This window comes from Panthera tigris, chromosome B2 (assembly GCF_018350195.1).
Source record: "Panthera tigris isolate Pti1 chromosome B2, P.tigris_Pti1_mat1.1, whole genome shotgun sequence".
Lineage (NCBI taxonomy): Eukaryota > Metazoa > Chordata > Mammalia > Carnivora > Felidae > Panthera > Panthera tigris.
In genome coordinates, this window is record NC_056664.1 from 134131634 (window position 1) to 134158564 (window position 26931).

At 47.2% G+C, this 26931-nt stretch overlaps 2 protein-coding genes across 4 annotated transcripts in view; both read right to left on the bottom strand.

Annotated features, from left to right (window-relative positions):
- Positions 1-5311, bottom strand: part of LRP11 (LDL receptor related protein 11) — a 54419-nt gene extending 49108 nt beyond the window's left edge. For all 3 annotated transcript variants that reach the window (XR_006217939.1, XM_007086895.3, XM_042987310.1), the window contains exon 1: positions 4702-5311. Coding sequence is in view for 2 of the 3 variants with exons in the window: in XM_007086895.3 (XP_007086957.2) it covers positions 4702-5311 (610 nt within the window). In the remaining variant the exon portion in view is untranslated. The remainder of the gene's footprint in view (positions 1-4701) is intronic.
- Positions 5312-10796: 5485 nt separating this feature from the next.
- Positions 10797-26083, bottom strand: RAET1E (retinoic acid early transcript 1E). The gene is made up of 7 exons (XM_042987624.1): positions 26054-26083; positions 25250-25328; positions 24667-24807; positions 21711-22007; positions 21256-21528; positions 20324-20452; positions 10797-10951 (listed from the first exon to the last, which is right to left on the bottom strand). The coding sequence occupies exons 1-7, from the start codon at positions 26081-26083 to the stop codon at positions 10797-10799; spliced, it is 1104 nt and encodes a 367-aa protein (XP_042843558.1).
- Positions 26084-26931: the final 848 nt, after the last annotated feature.

Consider the following 26931-nt stretch of genomic DNA (forward strand, 5'->3'; position numbering starts at 1 on the left):
GTTATCTCAAAAAGAGATGACTTTTTTTTATGAGCATGTTTACAGGGCATAAGCACATTTGCTATTGCCAATGGTTACATTTGTCTATTGAGAAGAGTCCCATTTCTATAGTCATTTAAAAGAATGAGGACTAATAACTCAGATTTAAATAAGCCACACAAGCAACCTTTGCCTAAGAAGAAATTTGTTCTGCCTTTTTTCACCTCTGAGCAAAGACCCAGTGTCTTATGTCTATTCTGCTTCTCCCAGGTAAGGAGAGAGGTGACAATTTCATTACTAACAGGCCATTTTACACAGTGTTACACAGATATTTCTTTTGGTTCTGGAAGTTTTCATTGCTTTTCACACAGTAGTTTACCACTTGATAAATCTGGAAAGCATCTTATAATTTGCAGTAATACCTTATAATTAGCAGCTATTTGCATGAAAATTTATTTTTAAAGTATTGTTTACAAGTAAACTAAACCTATAGGATATAAACAATGAATGCTTTAATATATTTTTATGCCCTCAAAGATGTAACCACAAAGACTTAAGATGGAAAAATCAGGTAAGTTCTGAAATACCCCACATATTACAAAACTAATTAATTCTACCCCTCCTGGAAGAAAAAAAAAAATCATTGTTTTAGTTGTTCACTTTTCTTTAGGTAAGCTTTAAGATACCATTTATAAGCACAATGAAATCCTCATATCCTCTACATTGATCACTATTGTAACTGAAATAAGAGAGATGCATTTCTTCATCAGTTCAAGTCCAGGAAAGTTACACTGCATAATGCATTTCAAAATAAGCCAGAGCTTATCTACCCAGAAACAGGCCTTAAAAATAAACAAGTGACAACAAGAAGAGGAAAGGAGTGTGCTATCATTTAAAAACTATTTGACTTGATGGGTCGCTTGGGTGGCTCAGTTGGTTAAGCATCTGACTTCAGCTCAGGTCATGATCTCGTGGTTCACGAGTTCAAGCCCTGCATCAGGCTCTGTTCTGACAGCTCAGAGCCTGGAGCCTGCTTCAGATTCTGTGTCTCCCTCTCTCCCTCTGCCACTGCCCAACTCGCGCACTCTCTCTCTCTCTCTCTCTCTCAAAAATAAATAACAACATTAAAAATTTTTTAAAAATATTTGACTTGCTGATAAAGAACATGACAAAGGTAAATCTGCATTTTTCATCATCAAGATATAATAAAGCAATGCTAAGTACTCTGGAAGCATTGATTTCTTTCGAAAACCAGACACACTTGGTAAGATCTACGGAGGCGAAATAAGACTCATACCAATTTTGATGAAGCCTATCGAGGTGGCATTTTATACAGGTAAGAATAATATTACTGTTCAGTTAACTAATCTGATTTACAACACACTGCTGTAAACAGAGCCTTAAGGACAAGGAGGAGGTTCTGGAATCTGGATCTGTACTGTGTGGGCACAAATGATATAGCGGAGGTTGAGGAATTAGAAAGGACTCTTGAAGTCAGGATACAGAAGTCACGCCAGACTAAGGGAAGAGGCTTAGATACTATGTGTCAAAATCCATGAGGCTGGTTGATTGGTTTTTGTGGTTTCTTTTTTCATTGTGTGTTCTTAATTGTAACACTTCAGGAAAGAATTATTCATAACCCCAATCTGATTATCATCATTTTTAGTGTGTACTGTTATAGTCTTTCTCTATACGAGCTGATGATAATAAGAGGTGCCATTTATTGGGTGGCATAAGTGCTAAGTGCTCGTAAGCCATAATGTCACTCAACTCTCATGAGTCTCTGAGGTAGGTATTATCAGCTGCATCAGACTCAAGGAATGATTTAGAGGCTAAGTTGCCTAAGATGATACAAATGATAAATCTGTCAGTTCTGATGTCTGCCCAGATCTTTCCAAGTATACTGTGGGGGTACCCAAAGTGTATTCCAGTTACAGGAAATGTAAATTTACATCCTGAATTAACCTAACTTATTAATAGGTTCTATTTATTAATATTTATTCATATATCCTATTATTGCCCATGTTACTATATAAACTTCACAGTTGCCATTTTGATTTTTTAAAAATATTTTTAATGTTTATTTTTGAGAGACAGAGAGAGAGAGGAAAAGAGAGAGAGACAGAGCATGAGTGGGGGAGGGGCAGAAAAAGAGAGGGAGACGCAGAATCCAAAGTAGGCTCCAGGCTCTGAGCTGTCCGCCCAGAGCCCGATGCAAGGCTCCAACCCATGAACCGTGAGATCATGACCTGAGCTGAAGTCAGATGCTTAACTGACTGAGGCATCTACGTGCCCCATCCATTTTGGTTTTTAACCTCTCGTATTAGACATCTACTTTGTTATCAATTTTTTTCACCATTATAAATAATGCCACAATAAATATTTTTGCTCCTTTTTCTTTAGCATGGATCACTTTCCTACAAAAACTATTCCAGAAGAACGAATGACTATTTTAATTGTCTCTGCCACATATTTCCTGCGTGACACTTGCATGACGCAGCTCCACATTTACAAGCATCGAGACTTTGGGCAAGTTACTTTCTCTCCCCAAGCCTTCCAGTACACTAGAGATTATAACAGAACCCAGATCTTTGGCTGTTGTGAGGAGAATGAGTTCCTGTGTCTAAGGACTTATAATAATGCCTAATACCAAACTCAATCAGCAACAAACACAGCTGATGGATTCTGCTATAAATTTGCGCCACCCCATCCCAACCACCCCCTCACCATTTCATGACGTTTTGACTCACCTCACATGGCCTCCCAACAAATTCTCTGTAAGAGCTTTTCTAAACCATTTTCATGCTCCTTTGGCTTCCAACTCTGTATGCTCACAAAAGTCAGAAAAAGGGATGCCTGGGCGGTTCAGTCGGTTAAGCAGCTGACTCTTGATTTCGGCCCAGGTCATAATCTCACAGGTGGTAAGATCAAGCCCCACATCGGGCTCTGAGCTGACAGTATGGAGCCTGCTTGGGATTCTCTCTCTCCCTTTGTCTCTGCCCCTCCCACACTCACGCGTGCTCTCTCTCAAAATAAACTTTTTTAAAAAGTCCGAAAAAAAGAGACAATTCAAGAAGGAAAAACTTAGAAGTTTCGGAAGCATAAAGAACTTCAAACGGTTAAGCATCTGGGCAGGGCAAACACAGGGCATGTGGGCAGGTAAACTTTGCCCTAGCTGCAGAGAATGAGGGTGCCTTGGGGCCTGAGCTATGCACACCCTTCTAGTTTCCATGTTGCTGGGGATATGAAGTGTGAGCATGACAGTGTTTTCCAGAATGAGGACCAAACCCTGCAGTCACCTGTATTCACCCCTGACCATCTATATAATTGAATTCCCAAATTCGGAAACTTCTACTTAGTAAACCTAACTTTTTTTTTTTTTTTTAATTTCCACGAGCATATTCCTTGTTTTCCTTCTGTTATCCCCCGGCTTATAAGAAAGCTTCCTGTGGCGATGTTGGTTTTTTTCCAGATGTGCATTGAGAACAAGGGAAAGGCATTTTGTTTCTTTGCTGCTGGGATTTTTTGGTCTGTGTTTGAGTCAAGAGGAAGGATGTATAACACCATGGGGCAGGCTCAGTGATGGTGGTGGGGGTCCAAGTGAAAGTGCTTCCTGCCTCCACTTCAGGGAGAACACTTTGGTGTTCTTCCCAATGTCTGCCTCAAGGCTGAGCAGTCACAGGGTGACCTTTGATGTCTGCTACCCCAACACGGGTTCTGAGCTTTCTCTGAGGTGCAGGTGGGTAGGGAGGTGGGCCATTGTGGATATGGTTTCCCAGACCCTTGTCTTTGGACCTTCAGGTCTTGGGAGACTCCAGATTTCCAAAGCAGCTGAGGCTACCCCGCCCCCCGCCCAGTCTTGCTATGATATCCTTCTTATGTTATTATAAATCAAAGAGCAACAGAGTGGAATCAAACACACAGTGAACCACACGTGGGCCCAATCAAGGTTTTATTCCCTCAACGGCCTTAATCTCCAAAGGCTACAATTTTTCTTGTGCCTTCTGTATATGCCTTGACTCTCATTCAGAACATGGGCAGGAAGTAAAACTATAGAATGAAAAGCATCATTATTAGCCCTTTTTAAAAAGGGACATGCCTTAAACTTTCTTATCCTCAACTAAAATCAAATCCCTTCTTTTCCCTCTTTACAAAAGGGATCTGTAGTTCATGAGAATCAGTTGGATCCACTTCAAAAATACCTGACACCAAGTTTCCCCTTCCCATTTTTGTCTAATGAAAATCACTACACACGGAATCATGAGTCGTGAGAACCAAGCTAAGAAACGGGTGTGCTATGAGCAAGCCGGCATCTAATTAAATTTTGCTCTTGTAATTACTTGACACAAACCATGACTTACAAAAAACCTCTGGGCCTAAAATAAACTCCCCCCCCCCCCCTTCGAGCTTTTCTCCTCCTTTAAATCGAATTTCTGTGAATCCTCTCAGGTCAGCCTCCCTCCCCGAGCCTAGAAAAATTCCAGAAGCAGCCCACGGTGCCCTCTTCTGCCCAATCTACTAAGGTTTCTCAGAAACCATCCATAAGACAAATCACAGCCACTCCTCTGGAGGCCCGCGAACTAAAATAACTCGGAACGAAGCTGTTCCATTTCTCACTTGGCTGTACTGCCTAAGCGGGTCTCCCGGACGCAGCCACCCAACAGGTGCGAGGGCGGCCGCACCCAAGAGGTCTGACCCAGCCTCCTCCCGCGGAGTGCTCACCCATGGGAGGCGAGGCGTCCGGGACTTCCTGCGCGCCCTGCAGGGCGCGGCTCAGGCTGTAGCTGCTGTAGCCGCGGTGCAGCGCGAACTTGCAAACGCTGCGGCCGCGGGCGGTGCAGTTGAAGAGGTAGCAGCCGAGCGCGGCGGCGGGGGGCGCGGGCCGCCGGGGCAGCTCCACCACGGCCACGGAGCAGCGCGGCTCCGAGCAGCAGGCCGCCACGCACTGCCGCCAGTCCCGCACGGCCGCCGGCGCGGTCAGGAAGCTGGCGCCGGCCGCGAGGGAGTCCTTGGTGCGGATGATGGCGTCCGGCATGGCGCTGTAGCCGCCGCCGCCCGGGCCCGGGCAGCCCTCCTGGGGACCGCCGCCCGCGCGCAGCTCCAGCTCCAGCTCCTCCTGCGGCCGCTCCTGCTGCAGCTGCCGACGGAACTCCTCCAGCAGTTGCTCCACTCCCGACAGCTGCGCGTGCAGTTCGGACAGCGGCGCGGAGGGCGGCCCGGCCGCGCCGCCGCTCGGCAGCCACAGGCAGAGCAGCAGCAGCCCGCGCAGCGCCCGGTGCCGCGGCGGCCGCCTGCGCCCCGAGCCCGCGCTCTCCCCGGCGGCGAAGGCCATGGCGGCCGGCGGCTGAGGCCGCGAGCCGAGGCGGGGCCGCAGAGCGCGAGGAAGGCGGGCGAGCGCGGGCCCCGTGCCCCTCCGGCGCGACCGCGGCGGCCGCTAGGCCCTGGCGCCTCACAGCGCGGCCTCCCCGGGGCCGGGCTGCGCCCCTGAGGCCGCGGGCGCGCGGTCGTCGGCGGGAACCGCAGCAACGAGAGGCATAGCCAGCCGGGCCGGGCGCCGCTCCTTGTCCTTTCTGGAGGCTTCCGGGAGGGCCCGCGCCTCGGGACCGGGACCCTGGGCGCACTCTGAGGCGGCTAGGCGGCCTCGGACCGGATCAGCACCCGGGCTGTGAACAGTGGCCGCGGCGGGGGGCGGAGGCGCGTCAAGCCCCGCCCCCCACCCCCGGCGCCGAGGTCCCGCCCCGCCCCTTGCTCGCATTGACCCCTCCCACCACACCCTTCCGCAGGCTCCTCCCAAGCTGGGAGGGAGCGGGAAAGAGACCTGTAGGGTAGCTTTCTGGGGGTGCCGCCCTGAGAGTTCTTAGGCCGACCACAGCCCTCCAAGCCTGGGCAGGCTTTGCATCTGAGACCCACTCGGGTTCATGAACGAGCGAGACCTGCTCGAGTGTCAGCTCAGAGGGGAAGCTCAAATCATTAGGACCTCAGGGTCTGCTTAAGAAAAGGGACTTGAACCAGGGAACCACCAGTCTTCAGTCCTTCACCTCCAGAGTCCCCGATTGTTTACACATTAGGTTCCCCAGAGGCACTTGGGTAGCACAAGGCTGGCAACGCTGTTGAAATATATAAAAATCAAGCAGTCACATTCCCTTATGTTTTCCATAAGGGAAACTTATGGAAATCTGAACACAGCCAGTTAGGAGGACCTGATGAGTTACCTCTATTCAGCGTGTAGAGAGGCCTTCCAGCTTAGATCATGTGAAATCTAGTGGAGTTGTGTTTTATTTATTTATTTATTTATTTATTTATTTATTTATTTATTTTTATTGAATGAAATTTCGCAGATAATCTTTCCCTTTACCGAAAATCCAGTCTACTGGAGACCACGTCTGAGAGCTTTAACTGCCTGCCAGCAACTTCTACAACTTATTTATCTCAGACAGACTCTCTTTCTCTTGATTCATTTTTTCTCCTGATTGTGGATCACATTTTCTTGCTTTTTGGCACATTCAGAAGTTTTTTTTTTTGACTGGATACATGAACATTGTAATTTGTACATTGTTCAATGTCTGGATTTTTTAGGAGGGAAAGAGAAAATAACTGGATAGGAAAATGCAATTTCTGATATATACATATACATTTTAAATTTTAGAGCTTATATTTAGGGACCTATTGCTTTCAGATCTAGAATAGAGGAGATAGAACTAGAAGGTAAAAATACAAAAGAAGAAAAAAGAAAATATAGCCCAGTATTTCTTGCTATTCCATGAAAAGGGAAATTCTTAGAGTTCATGAGGGTGTGTATGTGAGTGACTTTGAGGCTGAAAAAATGGCCTCTTAGCACTAACGGCTATGTCTGGACTATAGCCTGGGCGGCTGGTTTTTCTACCTATGAGATAGTCACCCCACACAACTGAAGCCACTTAAAGATACCTTTGACAACATAAGCATTCCTTTTGTCTTAGACCTCAGAGAGCACCAGTAGGCTTATGATAAAGAGAAACTTTTACTTGTGTTAAGAATGGACCCTGGAGGCAGCATCAAATCTTCCATTATAATAATAATAATTATTATGAAACATAAACATGTATGATAGTGCGATATAATATTAACTAACGATTGTAATGATTTCAAAGTATGCCAATACTTTCGTGTACATGAATTCATATGGCTTTCACAGAGATTTTAAGATGGACACGTGGCCCTCACTCCTGCCTTTGGGGCAGTGAAAGGGAAGTCGGTATAGAATGAGAACCAGCTCACGTGTTCCATGGGGGAGACAATGAGGGACAGGTGGCAGGGACAGCGTTTCTCAGGAACATTCATTTCCAATCCTCCCAGCACTGCCAAAGCTTCCCCCTTTATAACTTCACAAGAGGGTCCTTTTGAGAAAAGTAGAAATGACTTAATGTGTTTACCATTAACACTGGTTATTTGTGTGGCGTGAGATGGGAATAGTGGAGGGAAATACTCACTTTTTTGCTTTACAAGACTTCGTATCAGTTGAAATTTTTGTAATGAGGTTGTCATAAAATAGTTTTCATTAAAAAAACAAAACAGGCCCTGACTTCTGCTGCAGCCATATTAGAGTAAAGGGGTTGGGTTTAACCTCCAAACTTAGATGAAAAATCCAGAAAAAAATTAAAAAGAAATAACGTGCAGGGGCATCTGGGTGGCCCAGTTGGTTAAATGATGGGCTCCCGACTTAGGCTCAGGTCATGATCTCATGGCTCGAGAGCTCGAGCCCTGCGTCGGGCTCTGCACTGACAGCATGGAGCCTGCTTGGGATTCTCTCTCTCCCTCTCTGTGCCTCACCTCCCCCCAAATAAATAAATAAACTTAAGAGAGAAAGAAAGAAAGAAAGAAAGAAAGAAAGAAAGAAAGAAAGAAAGAAAGAAAGAAAGAGAAAGAAAGAAAGAAAGAAAGAAAGAAAGAAAGAGAAAGAAAGAAAGAAAGAAAAAGAAAGAAAGAAAGAAAGAAAGAAAGAAAGAAAGAAAGAGAAAAAGAAAGAAAGAAACAAACAATGTGCGTTGGACAGCAGATAACAGGCAGTGCAGGACCCTGGACAAGGGACACTAAGGAAGTGATCCTTCTGACTGCCTTGGCTTCCTGCCCGGAGAGGGATTCCTAACTGCAGGGCTGGGAGGGGAACCCAAAGGGAGCCTGGCAGTCTCTCTGAGCAGAGAAAGTGGCGTTGAGAATTTTAAAGGGCCAGGTGGCTAGAATCCACAGGGCAGAGTACCACAGGGGAGAGAGCTACAGGGAAAGAGATCTGGAGGCGTGCAGAAGGTTCCCCCGAGCCTTCACCTGAGTGCCGGTCAAGTGCATGCTTGTAAGGAAACTATCCAAGGTCAGAGAAAGAACCACTGGAAAGAAGCAGGCAGAAGAATTTCCAAGCTGCATTGGCCTGGGAATAGTGATGTTCTGGACAGCCAGAGTGGAGAAACCTGTAATACCAGGGTGCAGTGGGAGAGAAGGGCTAGAAAGAAGTGCAAATACACTTACACTGGGTGTAAGATACGTTTACATTTTGATTGTGGTGATGGTCCCACTGGTCCCTACATGTGTCAAAGCTCATCGAGTGTATACTTGAAGTAGGTCCAGCTTATTGTCTTCAATTATACTTTAATAAAACTGTGAAAAGCAGGTTTCATTGCATGGTATATTAGGAGGGAGATTGGGGCTGATTATGATTTGTGAGACAGGCAACAAATCATTTCTCTCCAAGTTGCAGTTTTTCTCCTTTCATTTCTATTGGAAACAAAATTTCTTTGTTTGCAAAGCCCAAACATCAAAACCTTACCGATGGACAGAAGAATTTGTATGTAAAGACAAATATGTCAGGACTTTGGGCTGAAAAGATGGAGATACATTCCTGCTTTATAAGATCATTAAGGGAAAGGCGCCTGGGTGGCTCAGTGGGTTAAGCGGCCGACTGGGCTCAGGTCATGATTTCACGGTTCATGAGTTTGATCCCCGCTGTGCTGACAGCTCAGAGCCTGGAAGACTGCTTCGGATTCTGTGTCTCTCTCGCTGCCCCTCTCCTGCTCACACTGTGTTTCTCTCTCTCTCTCAAAAAAACAGACACTAAAAACAATTAAAAAAAAAAAAAGATCATTAAGGGTAAAGTCCAGCAAATTGGGATCTGCACATTGTAGGTCCATTTATTGACTGTTGGAACAAGATTGCCAGCCTAGTGACCATCATAAATGCTTTACAGGCATTAAATAAGTTTCGTGCATGCGAAGTGCTTAGAATACAGTCCGACACTTGGGAGATGCTAAATGCTAGTTATTATTTCTAGTTCCACTTCTTAATTTTACAGGTACAAAAAGTCGGACCCACAGAAATGAAGGAGCGTCCCCAGTATTAGAAGGTGTGCAACTGCCCAAAGTCTGAATCTCCTACAACCTGGTCATTATATTATGATTCCTCCTTGTCCACACCACTTTCACGGAGTCTAATGTGCCCACACCCCTGGAAGGGGCAGCCCCAGCTTCCAGATGGCCCCACCCCGTCCACTCAGGGAACCGATAATGAGCACCCAGCCCAAGCTGAGCCAATCAGATACTCTGTCCCAGGAACATAAAATACAGAATTGAGACACAGATGCAATGGGTGAGAAAAGCATAGCTGGACAGCCGGCCGGGCTCCAGGGCTCCGTGTAAGGGGACGATGAAGCAGAGAAGCTGATCAGCAGAGGAGGACAAATGGAGCAGTGGGGGCGATGGGGGGGGGGGGTGGCAAACAGGGAACAGTGCACAGGAGCTCCGAGAGAGGGACAGAATGAAGACAGGAGCTTCCTGGCAGCTTTGAAGCCCCAGAAGGCTTCCCTGAGTGCCTGTTTGGCCTTGCACTCGGGTTCTTTGCCTAGACTTTTATTCTTTACAGCCAAGTGAGCCGTGTTTGTCCTGATTCAATTTCTGTGGATTGCAAACAACAGAAACCCACTTCAAATTGGCTTCCACCGCGCTTACGCATGTGAGACAGGCAGGGCACGAGAGGCCACTAGGCCTGAAGGAGGGCAGTGGCCTGAAGGAGGGCCAGGACCCAAAGACAGACAGCTCTCAGGTTATTCCCAAGTGTGGGGAATAAGCTTCGGAATTCCCTGAGCCTGTACGGATGGGGTAACAAGGCGTAAAGAAATAGAAAGCTATAGGATGCTCCCACCCAAGTCTGGGTAAACAAGATTAGGTAAATAGGTATAGACAGGGCAGGGCAAAGGCCCCAAAGTAGAACAAAGGTATATGAGGTAAACAAGATTACTTTGTATTCAGGGTGGAAACACCCCCCAAGTTAGTACTATAGCAGAAAGCTGCTTTCACGGGAAGGAAGGACCAAATTAGGTAAACAGGTAAACAGGGCTATAAATGGCTGCAGGGCGAAGTCGGCCCAGAGCAGAGCTAGTTAACAAAAGAAAGGTGCCGTGTTGACCCTGAGGTAGCTTGCTCTTTCTTGCCCCCTAGGCCAGTTTAGGTAAACAGCCGTGGTGCCTCAAGTCTGCTGTAAACAACCTTCCTCCTGGCTGGCCACCAGGATTTTGTTTTGTATTAACCCAAACCTGTAACCCCGCATATCTTCAAGACCCCCGTTCCCTCACATCCATGAGTTAATGTTCACAGTTTCATTGTTTACCATATTTGTAAGCCTTCTGATCCTAATAAAAACCGAGCAAGGACCCTTAATCAGGGCTCGTCTTTTCCTGGACATTAGCCATCTCTTGCATTTTAATCCTGCATCTTGCTTTCTTGCTAGGCAAGAGAGAACGCTAGACCCAGAGTCTATGACCAAGCAATTGGTCTCCCATTGGCTGCCTCTCCCGTCTAGGGCCAAGTGATCCGCACCCATGATACCTGGTCAGTTTCAGGAGAGAGATTCTGTTGAGTCCAATATGGTCCTGTGTCTCCCTCCCCAGGTGCAGTTACTGAGGTGCTGAGATTATGAGGTACAAATGTGGCTTCAGGCACTGCTTTCCCTCCTACACTGAGGATGGAGTGAGAGAAAGAGAGTGGTAGGGAGCTGGTGAAAATCCTGAAAAGTTGTCTTCTACATTGTTTAAGGCAATGCCCAGCATTGGCCCAGACATTTCTATTGATTTTTTTTTTTTTTTTTTAAGTAGGCTACACACCCTGCATGGAGCCCAACACAGGGCTTGAACTCAGGACCCTGATATCAAGAGTCAGACACTTAACCAACTGAGCCACCCAGGAGCCCGTGGATTTTTATTTTAAATTTAAGAAACATTTAGGGGCGTCTGGGTGGCTCAGTCGGTTAAGTGCCTGACTTCGACTCAGGTCATGATCTCGCAGTTCGTGGGCTCGAGCCCCACATCGGGGTCTGTGCTGACAGCTCGGAGCCTGGAGTCTGCTTTAGATTCTGTGTCTCCCTCTCTCTCTGCCCCTCCCCCACTCATGCTCTGTCTCTCTGTCTCAAAAATAAACATTAAAAAAATTAAAAAAAAATTTTTTTTTTTTAACGTTTATTTATTTTTGAGACAGAGAGAGACAGAGCATGAACGGGGGAGGGGCAGAGAGAGAGGGAGACACAGAATCAGAAGCAGGCTCCAGGCTCTGAGCCATCAGCCCAGAGCCCGATGCGGGGCTGGAACTCACGGACCGCGAGATCGTGACCTGAGCTGAAGTTGGATGACCAACCGACTGAGCCACCCAGGCGCCCCAAAAAATTTTTAAATAAAAAAATTAAGAAACATTTATAAAGACGTTGTGTTAGGATTGCCAGGAACTGCTCAGAGTTCTGCACAAACACAGACTCATTGACTTCCAATAACCTTATGTAGCATATACCGTTTTCTGGGGTCTCTCAGAGCAATCTGTACCTTCTCCCAAGTGACAGTCATTCAAATATTTAAAAACTGCCACAATGTCATGCAACTCAGCCTGCTAAATAAAGTACAGCCTTAAGGGCACCTACAGAAATTCTAGTGCCAACTCTTACCGGCTGTGTGACCTTGGGGCAAGCCACCTACTCTTTTAAACACCCAGACTGCTCATCTATACTATACAAACAAGTACATTATCTTACTTCTCACACTGGTGCTGAAGTGGGTGAGTACTTCAGCAAGGTTGGTGGCAAGGAATGGTGGGATGGGGAAGGGCTCTGGGGGCTGTGACGGGGAAAGGACAGTGTGTGGGAATTGCCTGTCTCTGACTGGCTCCCAGAGAGAAACTTCCAGGGAAGCCCCTCTGTTGGTCACTCCCTCCCCCTTCCTTTTCCACATACTCATTTGTCTGTCAGCTTCACCATTTTGTCCCATTGACCAGGAATTCTCAGGCTGTTACTCGTAATCATCTTTGGAGGCCTTGGTGCCTTTAAGTTTGGTATGTCATGGGTGGTCATTTGCGAAGCTTGCTGTAATGAAGTTCCAAGAAAAGCGTTCTGTGCTCAATCCCAGTGACGGAGGGGATTGTATTTGCCCCACAGTCGTTACTCAACTACAGTCTATTTTGCAGGAATACGTAGAAACGCGACAACAGCACATGAAGTCAGTCATGACGAACAGTTTACGCACAGAGGTGCCAGGTTTTGCCGCACGACATTTTGTCTCTGTAGCAAGAATATTCCCTCCTTAGTGGCTAAAACAAGTTCTGTTCTCACCATTAATATACTCAGAATTTATTAGCAAACTAAAGGTTCCACTGTCTCTACTGAACTAAATTAGAGAGATACCATATTGCTATTCTGGCCTGCAAAAATTTCAGTTTTTCTTTTGAAAAGCACTTTAGGCTTGGGGCGCCTGGGTGGCTCAGTCGGTTAAGCGTCAGACTTCGGCTCAGGTCGTGATCTCTCAGTCCGTGAGTTCAAGCCCCGCGTCGGGCTCTGTGCTGACAGCTCGGAGCCTGGGGCCTGTTTCAGATTCTGTGTCTCACTCTCTCTGCCCCTCCCCTGCTCATGCTCTGTCTCTCTCTGTCTCAAAAATAAATAAAGGTTAAAAAAATTAAAAAAAAAAAAAAAAAGAAAAGCACTTTAGGCTTTTTTTTTTTTTTTTTTTTTCATTTGGCTTGTTTGTACCTGAGGACTTTAAAACTTTTCATCATAAAGTTTGGAAAATCCATTCCTCCTTTATTTCTGTTCTATTGCCAGAATGGGTTTTTGTGAGGTTTAATGCATTCTAGGTTGTATTGCAGCATATACATCACTATCCATAATTTTATAAGTTCATCAACTTTTTATAATTCAGAACAGGTAGGTATGTGACTGATAACCACATTCATTACTGTGCTACTAAAAAAATCCATTTTGTGAACATTGTTCTAAGAAAATCATCATTTGCATATCTAGGATTTAGTTTTAAACTGAATTCATGTGGCATTATGACCTGTTCAAACTGCCCCCAAGGCATGTTAAACGACACCATAATGTGAAGCTACCACAAAACAATGTTAGCAACCATGGAGGAAACACCCAGCATTATGTCTGTTTCAGGTTCTACAACAAAGTGGCATTTCACATTGAATAAGCATCTTTTTGTAAAAAAAAAAAAAAAAATCAAGAATTTGTTTTCTTCTTTTTAAATTTTTTTAAATGTTTATTTTTGAGAGAGAGACAGAGACAGAGACAGAGAGACAGAGAGAGAGAGAGGGTGGGAGAGGGGCAGAGAGAGAGGGAGACACAGAATCCGAAGCAGGCTCCAGGCTCTGAGCTGTCAGCACAGAGCCTGAAGCGGGGCTCAAACCCATAAGCCGTGAGATCATGACCTGAGCCGAAGTCGGATGCTTAACCGACTGAGCCACCCAGGGGCCCCTTGTTTTCTTATTCTTAAAAAAAAGTTGGAAACAAATATTGCTTCACTCTGGGCCACAGTAGCCCAGTGCACATAAAGAGGCAAAGATACAATCTGTCTCTCCACAGGCCTGCTTTCCACCAATAGCAAGTATCCTTTTGTCACAGACCTTCGAACTCAGTTGCCATTTGGGCAAGTGAATCAAGAGGGCTTAGACAACAGCTGGGCAGATTTTAATGTGTTCATTTCTTTAGTTTTCTTTTTATTAAAAGTCTTGTGAGGGGTGTCTGGGTGGCTCAGTAGGTTAGGCGGCCGACTTTGGCTCAGATCATGATCTCACAGCCTTCTGGAACATTAGAGTTCCCGAGAATTTGAAACAGTCAACATTTTTGTTTTTTTTTGCAGGAAAATACTGGAAATAAATAGGGGCATGGAATTCAACAGCTGGCTAGAAACGTCTTACATTCAGTTGTTGGGAAACATACCAATTCAGCTCATTGAATCTTCTGGCTAGAAAGCACAGATTTAACCTACTGTCTCTTCAAACACACTAAGACCAAAAAAAAAAAAAAAAAAAAAAAAAGTCATTTGAGGATAATATAGTTTTGCATTAAAGGTGAGTCTGCTTGGTTAAGTGTCTGACCAGCTCAGGTCACCATCCCGCAGTTCGTGGGCTCGCGGTTCATGGGTTGGAGCCCTGCATCGGGCTCTGTGCTGACAGCTTCGAGCCTGGAACCTGCTTGGGATTCTGTGTCTCCCTCTCTCTCTGCCCCTCTGTAAGGGTTAAACTGTAGTGTAGGGCTAACCGGTAGCCTTAAGAAATAACAGCTTTGTTTTAACACTGTAGGTTAAGAGAGATAACAGCCTTACCCTATCAATCAAGGGAACAGAAGTTCAAGGAAAATCAACTGGCTTAGTGTTTGATTGGATTGGGGCAAGGGCATGTCTGAACTGTTTCCACCCCCATCTGGGAGCTATTCCTTTGTCCTGCTCCCAGATAATGATAAGATGATGTGGTCAGCTATAAAAACTCTGTACCCTGGCTGTTCGGGACCGCACTCTGGTCAAGAGTGTCGGTCCCTATCGGTCGGCCTTGCCTCTCATGGCAGTGAATTTTATTGTGACTGTCACTGGTGCCCGTAGCACTCTGTTTCAGGAGTCGTGTGGATGCAACGCTGTTCACTTTAAATAGCAGTTCATCTTTTTAAACCTAGCTTTCACCGATGACTTGAACTAAAAACAATTCGGCAACAAACTAGCCTACCTGCCTTCCCCACCCCTTAACCAGCCTGCGTCTGCACTGCAGTCGCCCGCCCGCCCTTCCCATGGCTCGCCCTACAGCCGGTTCCAGTAGATATACTGCCCAGGCCCGGGGCTAGGGAGAGAGCCCTTCCAGTGTGTTCAGGCAGCCAGGTCCGGATGTGAACAGGGCACATCTGTGGCCCACGGCAACCGGGCGCCGGCGGCTTCAAGGGGAGACTTCGGGACCTGGACAGGGCTCCCCGTCGCACCAGAAGTCATTGGCTTGTGGGGTCTCTAGGACACACACTCCTTGGGGCGGGTCACAGGCCCAGCTGGGCCTCCTTGTCCCAGAAGGGCTCCACAACCCGCGATAGTGGCAGTCAGGGCCATTGTCTGGGTCATAGGGTGGGGCCCGAATGTCCAGGAAGGCAGCGGGCCCATCCACAGCATCGTGCATGTGCGGGTTGTCCCGGTGCGGGGTGAGGACGCAGGGGCAGTGGGCTTGTGCTCAGCCTGTGAGCGTCGCACACCAGTCCACATGGGGGCGACCCACTCTGAGGCCTGCAGCGGCAGCCCCAGCTGCTGCTCTGGCCCACCGCCCACCTCTGGCTTGTCTATACCACATTTTTCCTATCCATTCATGTATCTGTGGGTATTTAGGTGAGGCAACCACTATTCTAACTTGTGCCACCATGAACTAGTTTTGTTCGCTCTTGAACTTCATACATAGTCCTGTCAGATTACATGTCACAGTAATTTTTTTCTTTTTCTTTAAAAAAAATTTTTTTTTAACGTTTATTTATTTTTGAGACAGAGAGAGACAGAGCATGAACGGGGGAGGGGCAGAGAGAGAGGGAGACACAGAATCTGAAACAGGCTCCAGGCTCTGAGCGGTCAGCACAGAGCCCGACGCGGGGCTTGAACTCACGGACCGTGAGATCATGACCTGAGCTGAAGTCAGCCGCTCAACCGACTGAGCCACCCAGGCGCCCCGATTTTTTTCTTTTTAAATACAGTAGATATCCAGTTGCACAGTATTATAACTCACTCATCCATTCATCTCCTGATGGGCATTTGTTGTTTCACATTCCGGGGGCTCTTATGAATCAAGCTATCATGAACATTCTTGAATACATCCTTCAGCGGGAATAGGCAGCTGTGCCCATGTTTAGGATGGACCATGAGCAAAAAGAGGCTTTACCTGGGAAGGGGCATTAGGAAGAGTTTTTATCCTGAAACCCACAAATTCTTGAAATGGTTGATGAGCATGAAGAAACGTCAGGACTTCCTACTGTCAGCATGAAGCTGCACATGGGCCTCGATCTCGCAAACCTTGAGATCGTGATCTGAGCCGAAATCAAGAGTCGAATGCCCAATCAACAGAGCCACCCAGGCTCCCCTGAATTTCTTCATGTTCTCTGTTTGCTGCCAGAGTGAGAACGAAAGAACAGCAAGCAGCCGTGGTCAGACGCTAAGGAGCGCTGGAGAGCTGAGCCTTGCTTCCTGGTAAAGGGCTTCTTTGGGCTTCTCTGGGCTTCAGAGGAAAAGAAGTGTTTATGTTAGATTCTGGGTCAGATTATCTTGGGTCTACCGCCTGCCTAGTGTTTCCTAATTTAAGACACTTCCCGTCAGCTGTTTTCCTCGTTTAGTTTTGACCAATCACCTCTCTCCTCTGTCACATCAGCAAAAGCAATGTCAAGAAATGCCAAAGACAACAAAGTAGGAATGTGTCATGGGCACACAAAGCTCTCTGTTTTCTCAAGTGCTGATGCTCGCTCTGATGGGAAGCCCTCTGAGACACAGCGGGGGAGGCTCTTCGCAAAGGTGGAGGAAGCGTGGGAAGATACATTTTTTACTCCTTATCACTCACACACCCCTCCCTGGGCCTCACCTACCTCCCACCTCCCCTCAGCTCAGCTTGGACACTGACATTCACCGGTTGAACCCTGCCCCATCCCTGTCCAGACATGTAGCCCTTGAACAGCAGGCTCAGGTGGCCAGAAAGAAGCTGGCTGAGTTCAATCCCAAGTGTCCATGGAGGCCCAGCCTCCTTTAAATCCTCACTGTTGAGACCTAGTTCCTTTTCTTTTTTTTAATTTTTTTAAATTTATATTTATTTATTTTTGAGAGACAGAGAGAGACAGAGTGTGAGTGGGGGAGGGGCAGAGAGAGAGGGAGACACAGAATCAGAAGCAGCCTCCGGGCTCTGAGCTGTCAGCACAGAGCCCGACGTGGGGCTTGAACCCACGAACCGTGAGATCATGACCCAAGCCGAAGTCAGCTGCTTAACCGACTGAGCCACCCGGGCGCCCCGAGACCTAGTTTCTAAAATTGGTCTTCTGCTTTCCTCCCTGTTCACCAATCCCCTTTGTTGCAGGGACTGAAGCCTAAACCCCAGTCTGCTTGGTTGAGGCAGTTGTGTCCTTCTCAGGCACCTTCCACCTGGGGTTAAAGCCAGACCCCTGTGCCTGCAGCTCTGTGCAGGCCCCTACCCTGTGAAAAGAGATCATCTGGACCCACCGTGCTTGCCACCCTGTTCCAAGTCTTGTTATACACAAACCCTGGGCTCCTGCTGCTGTCCTACTAACAGCAGGGGCCCTTTCTGGACAGTGGCCCCTGTCTGACTACTGATATGTGCCAAGCACATCGGGACACTATTATTCGGTAAGCTTACTTTTCACTTCAGGGCCCAGACTTAAAACAGAGCAGGCTGAACCTTGCTATTCTGTTGAACAACTAAAAGAGTTGAATCATTTCCCACATTAGTCACATAGCTCCTCACTGAATCCTATATGGAGTGGGTTATTTTGATCATCAGAATCTTGACTTTGGAGTTCACAGAGAACCCAGGAACTGTGACTTTAACCCCAAGATGCCAACTTTTCTAAACTGCTGTACCTCAATGTGTGAAGTCTCTCTGGGTCAGCCTGGAGAGGAAGTTATACAGATGATAACGGCAATAGGAGAAAGAAATGAGTTCTTAAGTCCAGGGAGATGGTGGGACAGGACTAGTTAGTGGAGTCTGGTGCTGTCTGGCATGTAATAATAGTTTTCTCTGTCTCTATGTCTCTTACCATATATATATATGATTCTCATCAAAAAAAGTCCAATGTATTTATAATTTAATTGGCAATTGAAGATATTACTGACTAGAGAACTACCAGTTTGTCAAGACATTAATGAAAACTGAAACATCTCCTTAAAATTAAAAAAAAAAAACTTTATTTGTTGAAATGTAATATTCCTATACAATAAAGTATATAAATCTTTAGGGTCAGCTTGATGTACTTTTTTTTAATTAAAAAAATTTTTTTTAATGTTTACTTATTTTTGAGAGAGACAGAGACAGACTGCAAGTGGGTTAGGGGCAGAGAGTGAGGGAGACACAGAATCCGAAGCCGGCTCCAGGCTCTGAGCTGTCAGCACAGAGCCCGACGCGGGGCTCGAACTCACAAGCCGTGAGATCATGACCTGAGCCGAAGTTGGATGCTCAACCGACTGAGCCACCCAGGCGCCCCCCCCTTTTTTAAAATTTTTTTAATGTTTATTTATTTTTGAGAGGAAGAGAGAGACAGAGCATGAGCAGGGGAGGGGCAGAGAGAAGGGGAGACACAGAATCTGAAGCAGGTTCCAGGCTCAGAGCTGTCAGCACAAAGCCTGACATGGGGCTCAAACTCACGAACCGCGAGATCATGACCTGAGCCAAAGTCAGACACAACTGACTGAGCCACCCAGGCGCCCCTGGCTTGATGTACGTTTAAAAGTGAAATGCGGGGCGCCTGGGTGGCACAGTCGGTTAAGCGTCCGACTTCAGCCAGGTCACGATCTCACGGTCCGTGAGTTCGAGGCCCGCGTCAGGCTCTGGGCTGATGGCTCGGAGCCTGGAGCCTGTTTCCGATTCTGTGTCTCCCTCTCTCTGCCCCTCCCCCGTTCATGCTCTGTCTCTCTCTGTCCCAAAAATAAAATAAAAAACGTTGAAAAAAAAATTTTAATAAAAGTGAAATGCACCTGCATAATCACCTGTCAGGTCAAGTTATAGACCATTTCCTAATCAGTATCCACTATTCTGACTTCTATTACCAAATATCAGTTTTGTCTGTTTTGAAATTTATGTAGAGTTCTAGAATATATATTCTCCTGTGTCTGACAGTTTCTTCTTAACTTCCTATCCATAGGAATCATCCATGTTTTGTGTAGCAGTTTATTCCTTACCGATTTCTTTTCTTTTTAAGGTTTAGTTATTTTTCAAAGAGAGAGAGAGAGAGAGAGAGAGAGAGAGAGAATGCGTGGGGGAGGGGCAGAGAGAGGGAGGCAGCGAACCTGAATCAGGCTCTGCTCTGTCTGTGCAAAGCCTGACATGGGGCTTGAACCCATGAATCATGAGATCATGACCTGAGCCGAAGTCAGATGTTCAACTGACTGAGCCACCGGGCACCCTTCCTTATCAATTTCTATATAATTTTTTTATTTCTAAATACATCACACTATCATTTATCCTTGGAACTAAGCCAGGCGCCATAGGAGATATTAATATGTAAACAGATAAGTTAATTCACATGTCACTTTGCCGTATGGTCCTCTACCTGTGTGTTACGACATCTAGTCAGTCAGCAGAGTGGACCTGTGGCTTCTGCAGAGCAAGAACTTATCTATACACAGAAGTGAGCGTGAATACAAAGTTAACCAAACACGAGTTAAACCAAAATACATATATTCCTAGCTCATTTTCCTCTCGACTAAATAAAAAATAAAAATAAAAATGCAGGCACCCACTCCATTCCACCCGACACAGAAGGAAGTCTGATGGAAAGAATGCAAAGGAAGGGTTAGAAGATCATGTATTAGATTGGCAGCCAGACTGCCATTAATGTATTTTTTGGGTTTTTTTTTTGCCACCAAGGGTTGGTCTAACATCGCTGCTCTCTCATGATCCAGAGAAGAAACATCTGATAATGGAACAGCTATCAGAACATTACAAAAATTGTTGAGTACATGGTGCTGTCCTCAGACAGCGAAGTTTTTTATTTTCCATCAAAGCTCTGGGGGAACCATGGGCTAGATTGCAATAAGGCAACGCCCACCCCAGACGTGGATCTTAGCCCCTGCCCCACCTCAGGAGTAGATACTTGGTTCCCCTCCCCTCACTGCACTACTCTGCTGCTTATCCCAGCCTCCACCATCCCAACGTCAGGGTAACCCCTGCCCTAGTGTGGGGGGTGTGTGTTCCACACTGAGAAAGTGCATCATGTCTGTGTAGCGACGGATCAGTGGACTGGGGCTGGGGTGAGACCCGTGGGTCACCTGTCCCAAGTCCTTACCGGACTGCATCCTCCCCCACGGCCAGAGGCCAGCCTGCGATACACTTACCCAATTTTCTTGAGATGCTGCAGCAAATGACAATGATGACTGGGCTGATGACAATCACTCCTAGGATGATGCATGCAATTGATGGCATGGGTAAAGACTGGTCAGCATCTGGGACCTTTTTTGGTGGTACTAAAACAAACAAAAAGCGAAAGCCCTGTCAAACCTGAAAAAACACCTTCCTGGTGCTTGCCAGGTGGGGCGGGGATGGGTGAAATAGATAAAGGGGATTAAGGGCCCGCTTACTCCGACGAGCACCGAGTAATGTATAGAATTGTTGAATCATTACGTTGTACATCTGTACAATACTATACAGTGTATACGAATTGCATTTCAGTAAAAAATAAAATACCTTCCTGAGCACCTTGTCACCCCCCAATTTGTTGATTCATTATGTGGCAGCCAGTCTATCAGGTGGTGGGGTCTAAAGATGAACAGGGGGTTGTGCCCTGTCCTCACGGAGCGCATATTTCTACTGAGGGAGGCTGATGTCCATCTGGTTATCAGACCGTCTGACATGTTCTCTGTGGACAGATCTATTTGAGGTGATGGCATCGGGGGTGCTTAGTTCTGTGGGGGGAAGGGTTGGTGAAGGCTTCATTAGAAGTGACCTTTGCTCTGGGTCAAGAACAGGTAAGACAGAGGGAGAAGAGAAGGCTCAAGCCCAGGGATGCACGTAGATTTGGGGCCCACCTAGCAGTCCGGGGTGACCGGATCATTGGTTAGCGGGAAGGGGGCCCCTGTGCAGAGGGAGGTGGCAGGGAATGGGGGATGGTGGAGGTCCTGTGGCAGTCACTGACTCTCCAGTCCACCAAGAGGCCAGTCAGTCGATGGATCCTTCCCATCTTTAATTGCACACACATGCCCTATCCACACAGGGAAGGCATTAGACCTTTAAAGAGATGTACTGCATCCTCCTCCCCCTGTTCAGTTACCTGGGGGCTCTGGCACTTTCTCCCAGTGTTCTAAGAATTCCCTAAGCCAGTGACGGCAGTCTCCCATTGAGATCCTCCTGAAATAGTCTGCCAGTCCCTTGTTCTCCCACTCCTCCTTGACACCTCTGGTTCCAGGACTCGTGACTGTCCAGGTCATGTTCATCGCGTCAAAGAGGAGGGCTGGCTGCCCGTTGATGTTGAAGTGCCAGGACGCAGCGGTGCCTCGTTCTGCTTCACACTGACAAGACAGCTGGATGTGCAGGGTGGGGGGACCTGCAATTCACGCCCAAAGTCATTGGCTTGGACTCTTAGCGCCGTCACCTCCCAGTAGGTCCACCGTGTCTCTTAGGCGGGACCAACGTTCAGTTCTTGTCCCAGAGCCCCTTCCCTGCCTGTGCTGGCTCCTCCCTCTCTCGCTGACTATCTCCACCTCCCCACCCCCTTCTCCTACTCACCCCTGGTCACGCTGTTCTCCAGTTTGATGTCAGACACGATCATCCTGAGCTCTTGCCCCACCTCTCCCAGCGTCTGGGTCAATTCTGTCCATGCGTTGGTGGCATTTACTTTCGCCCCCAGGAGACCCAAAGGTTTCATCTTGCTGCTGTCACTGTCATACTGAAAGACAGGCTTTTTGCCCACTGAGGCCTGCACTTCATACCAAGGGTGTCCGGGTCCAGACTGAGATTTGACGGTGAGGTCAAGGCAGAGAGAGTGAGTATCTGTGAGAGAAAAAGGGAGCCGAGGCCCCGACGCTCACTCAGAAGGTCCTTCTGCAGAGGGAGGGGTCTCCACTCCAGCTCCTCAACCTTCTGCGTCCTTAGTCCCCACCTTTTGCTGCCTGAGCTTTAGCAAAGTGCCTGGATGCCATAGACCCCTCGGACACACAGACCGTCACCCGGAGGACACGTCTGGCAGGTATTTTTAGTGACTTCTGCCAAGGTCTCAGGTCAGAAAAGTACAAGGCAGTGTCTGCCCTCCTGGGACTTGAAATCTAGCCGAACAGACAGGACTTTGAACCGAAAAGACACCACACGACACACGGCTAATTCAGGATGGTTCCTGGGCAACCAGGAAAGGCTTCTTGGAGGAGAAGGTGGGACTTGGCAGGTGAGGGAGAGCTGCTTACCTGAAACGTGGGTGAGTCCCCACCCCCACCCCCTGCCCCAGGCAGTCTCTGGGGAATCACATGGCCCAGGGTCTTCCAGGCTTCCATCAGCAGTAGTATCCAAAAAAAAAAAAGAAGACCTGCCCTGAGAGATGCCAGTGGTGTCCTCCTGGAGCAGTTTTGGGAACAAAATCTGCAACCTACTCGGATGTGTCTACACACATTCACCCAAGGGCACTGTGCCGTCTTCACTTTGAGAAAACTGAAGGCTCTATTGAAATTGCAAAGTACGATGATACCAAAAGAGTATTTTGTAAGTAGTCACATGTTACTCATAAAAACAAAGATGTGACTTAAAGAAAACAAAATTCAGGGTGCCTCGGTGGCTCAGTTAAGTGTCTGATGTAGGCTCAGGTCATGATCTCAGTTGGTGAGTTGGAGCCCCACGTCAGGCTCTGTGCTGACAGCTCAGAGCCTGGAACCTGCTTCGGATTCTGTGTCTCCCTCTCTCTCTGCCCCTCCCCTGTTTGCTTGCTTGCTCTTTCTCTCTCCCGCTGTCTCTCAAAAATAAATAAAACATTAAAAAAATTTAAAAAACCAAAATCCAAAAACAAAATTCACTACGAATAAGCTCTCTGCCTCCTGTCCAGAGCAATGAAAACAAACACCTTCAAAACCCAAAACCCAAAGCCAAAAACAGCTATTCCGGTGTGAGCAGAATTGCCGGAGGTTATGTGCTCTCCTTTTCGCAACTCCCACCAAGTTCCTGTTCCAAATGCAGCCACTTCCTCTCTCCACTTCCGGCAACTTCTCAAGCACCAACTTTATCTCTCCATCCCCCACCCACTTTCTCTCCCTGCCCTCCACCAGTTCCTCTCTCTATCCCACCCACTTCCTCTCTTCATCCCCCCACTTTCTCTCTCTGCCCCCCCCCCACCAGCTCCTCTCCACCTCCCACCCACTTCCTCTTTCTATTCCCCACCCACTTCCTCTATTCCCCACCCACGTCCTCTTTCTATTCCCCACCCACTTCCTCTTTCTATTCCCCACCCACTTCCTCTTTCTATTCCCCACCCACTTCCTCTTCCTGCCCTCCACCAGCTCCTGTCTTCTTCTCACTCACTTCCTCTCCCTGGCCCCACCAGGCTTCACTTCTCACCCACTTCCTCTCCCCCCCCCCAACTTCCTCTCTTCACCTCCCACCTCTTCCTCTCCCTGCACCCCACAACTCCTCTCTCCCTCCTGCCCACTTCCTCTCCCCGCCCCCTACCAACTTCTCTTCACCTCCCGCCCACTTCCTTCTGCCTCCCACGAACAACTCCTGAACTGCCACCATCTTCCTCTCTCCACCTTCCATTAACTTCTTCCCTTCACCAACTTTGTCTCCTAACCATCTACCAACTTCCTCTCCCCTCATCCTCCCTTCTTTGCCCTTGCCCTTCCCATCTCCCCCACCATCTTCCCATATTTCCTCACCTCCACTCTCCCACTCTTAACTGTTCAAACCCTTTCCTCTTAAGTGATTAAGATTGGCCCTCCTCAAGTGCTCCTCGATGTTAATCAAACTAGCTGAAGACGGCCCCTGGTCAATCACAAAAGATGGCTTATAATACAGTCCAACAATCCTGTTGCATCCAAGACCTAAAGAAAATCTAAGCGGGACACCAGGGTGGCTCAGTGAGTTGAGTTGACTGCCTGACTTTTGATTTGGGCTCAGGGTAAGATCGCAGGGGTGTGGGATAGAGCCCTCTGTCGGGGAGCCTGATTGAGATTCTCTCCCCTCTCTCCTTCTCTCTCTCTGCCCCTCCCCCCTGCTCTCTTTCTCTCTCTCAAAATAAATGCATAAATAAAATTAAAAAATAAAATAAATGAATAAATTTAAAAATAAATAAATAAAATTTAAAAATAAATTAATTAAAAATAAAACAAATTAAAAAAATAAATAATAAAATTAAAAAAAGAAAATCCAAGTATTACTGACGTGATGTGCAGTCCCGGAACAAACCGTCAGGAAAGAATTCTTGAGACTTTTTTTTCGGTGCAAAAGGCGTTTTTATTAAGGCATTGGACAGGATCCATGGGCAGAAAGAGCTGCTCTGGGATCGTGAAGGGTGACTGATTATATACTTTTTAGTTGGGGCGGAGGAGGGGCAGAGATAAAGGAAGTTTCCAAAGGGGCTTCATAATTTAAAGAAGACTAATAGGACCTTGGAGGTCTGGCTAATACTGAGCTACGTTTGCTTTCTGCCTCTAGCAAAGCATTAACAGTAAGGCAGTTGTCAGTTCCCCGAGGAGGAATGTCCTACTCTCCGCCTGTCTCCAATATTTGTCAATGGGCTGCAGGCTGCAAGGACACTTAATGTGATCTACATTTCTTTTGCCTTTGTTCTTCTCATCAGTTAGGAGTAGCTGCTGTGCACCTGCCTGCTGCAAACTCCTCCAAGGGCCTGAGGAGCAAGGTCAAAGAAGTAGGTCTTTGATTATCAACCCTTTCATTATCAGCCTGCAGTCCCCTTCCCCCCACCCCGTTGAGGACTCAAGGTTGATGACTTCTGACTCAACCCTGGGGAAGACCCTGGGAAGAACCCCGGCCCAGCTCCCTCCCCCTTCTCACTCCCCTCCTGGAGTGGCAGCGGCCAGAAGTCCCCTGGGCAGGGATCTGTGGCCGTCCTGCCCCACCCCGACCAGGCTGCACCTTCCGTCCTGGTCTCTTTGGAATCATAATGGCCCTGAGTCCTTATTGTCCTCAGTCCTTATTGTCCTTATTGTACAATCAGAATGTAAGTACAATCTCTCCAGGCCCAGGTACTTCCTCTAACCCTCCAGTCATGCTTTTCCAATTTAGAGACCTCCGAGAACAGGGCTCTATACCCTATGAAACCGAAATACCTGGAGAGGAGGCTTCTAGTCTTCCTGATACTTTGGGGCTTAGCCTAAGGTCAAAGTTCAGGCCGTAATTCGTTGGCCTCTGAGAACAGAGCAATTTACTAGACAAACGGCTTCATTTCTAATTCTTGTAGTATTTGATGAGTAAAATGCTTCCAGGGGAAATGACAAGGAGCATTTCCTACGTGTATATTGTGTACATTTCTGTGTCTCAGGAGGCTAGGGCTTTTTATAAAAACACTGACAAATCTGGGGCAGTTTGATTTCCTACAGGTTCATATATAATTAGGTAATTGCTGGTCTTTCCAAGTGGGACCAGTCCGCTCTGGTGAACTTGGGATGTCACACACAGAGGGACAGAGCCACAGCATGCATGGCAATATTTAAATGTCTTGTGGTACCAGCTTGGACATGTGGGTCATGAAAGAGAAACATGGTTTGAAAAACATGGAGCTGAGCCTGGTCCAAGGGGAAATTATTTTATTTTATTTTATTTTATTAAAAAAATTTTTTTAATGTTTATTTATTTTTCAGACAGACCAAGACAGGGCATGAGCAGGGAGGGGCAGAGAGAGACAGGGAGACACAGCATTGGAAGCTCTGAGCTGTCAGCACAGAGCCTGACGTGGGGCTCGAACTCACGAACCGCCAGATCATGACCCGAGCTGAAGTTGGACGCTTAACCAAATGAGCCACCCACTTGCCCCTAAGGGGAAATTATTTTAATCATGAAATAATTCTCTTTGCACCTCTCCTCACCGCCTAAAGGGATGTGTATTAGTCTTCTGTTGCCGTGTGACAGATTACCGCCGACTCATCTGCCTCAATGACAGTCATTAGCTCACGGATCTGTAGGTCAAAAGTCTGGTGTGATGTGGTTGGATTTTCTGCCCACGGTCCCACAAGGCTGTGATTAAGGTGTTGGCCAGGTACCAAGGGATTCTTACAAAGAAAAGAGTTGAATAGGAGACGCTTACGAATTTCGACGCTCCAAGAAACCGAATGTGTTGGCTTTCTTCATAGATCCATGTGAACGTATTCAGTGGGCATCTGGAGTTCGAGAAGCTCCCAGTCCAGGTCAGCCCCCATCAGAAACTCCTACTGTGGAAAAAGTACGGTTCAGTAGGGACACACAGCCTACTCACAGGGGTCTCTTTGTTCTTGTCCAGGCCAATAACGCAAGTGGGAGACACGTCACTGCAGGGGCCTGAAGGGTATCTTGGTGGAAAGATCCAGTGGCATCCAAAGGGGTTAGTTTTCTCACAGGCGTTCCCCTGGAAGAGCTTAGCGTAGCCAGATCTGGCTGCTGATTTGATGTGCACTTGACAAGTCTTTGCCCTTTGATTTCTTCATCTGTGTAGTGGGATCATAGGAAGGATGGACTCTTCTCATTGCAGAGGAAACTCAAAGTCAACACCACGTCCAAACTTGGTCACAGACTCTCACACTTCCCTTCTGTTCTTCTCAGGGCCCATTCATCTTTCCTAAATATCATGTACCCACTCTCCCCTGCAAGACCTACATCCACGCCCCCCTTTCTCTATTTTTTTTTAATTAAAAATTTTTTTTAATGTTTATTTTTGAGAGACAGAGAGAGCATGAATGGGGGAGGGGCAGAGAGGGAGAGAGGGAGACACAGAATCCAAAGCAGGCTCCAGGCTCCAGGCTGTCAGCACAGAGCCTGA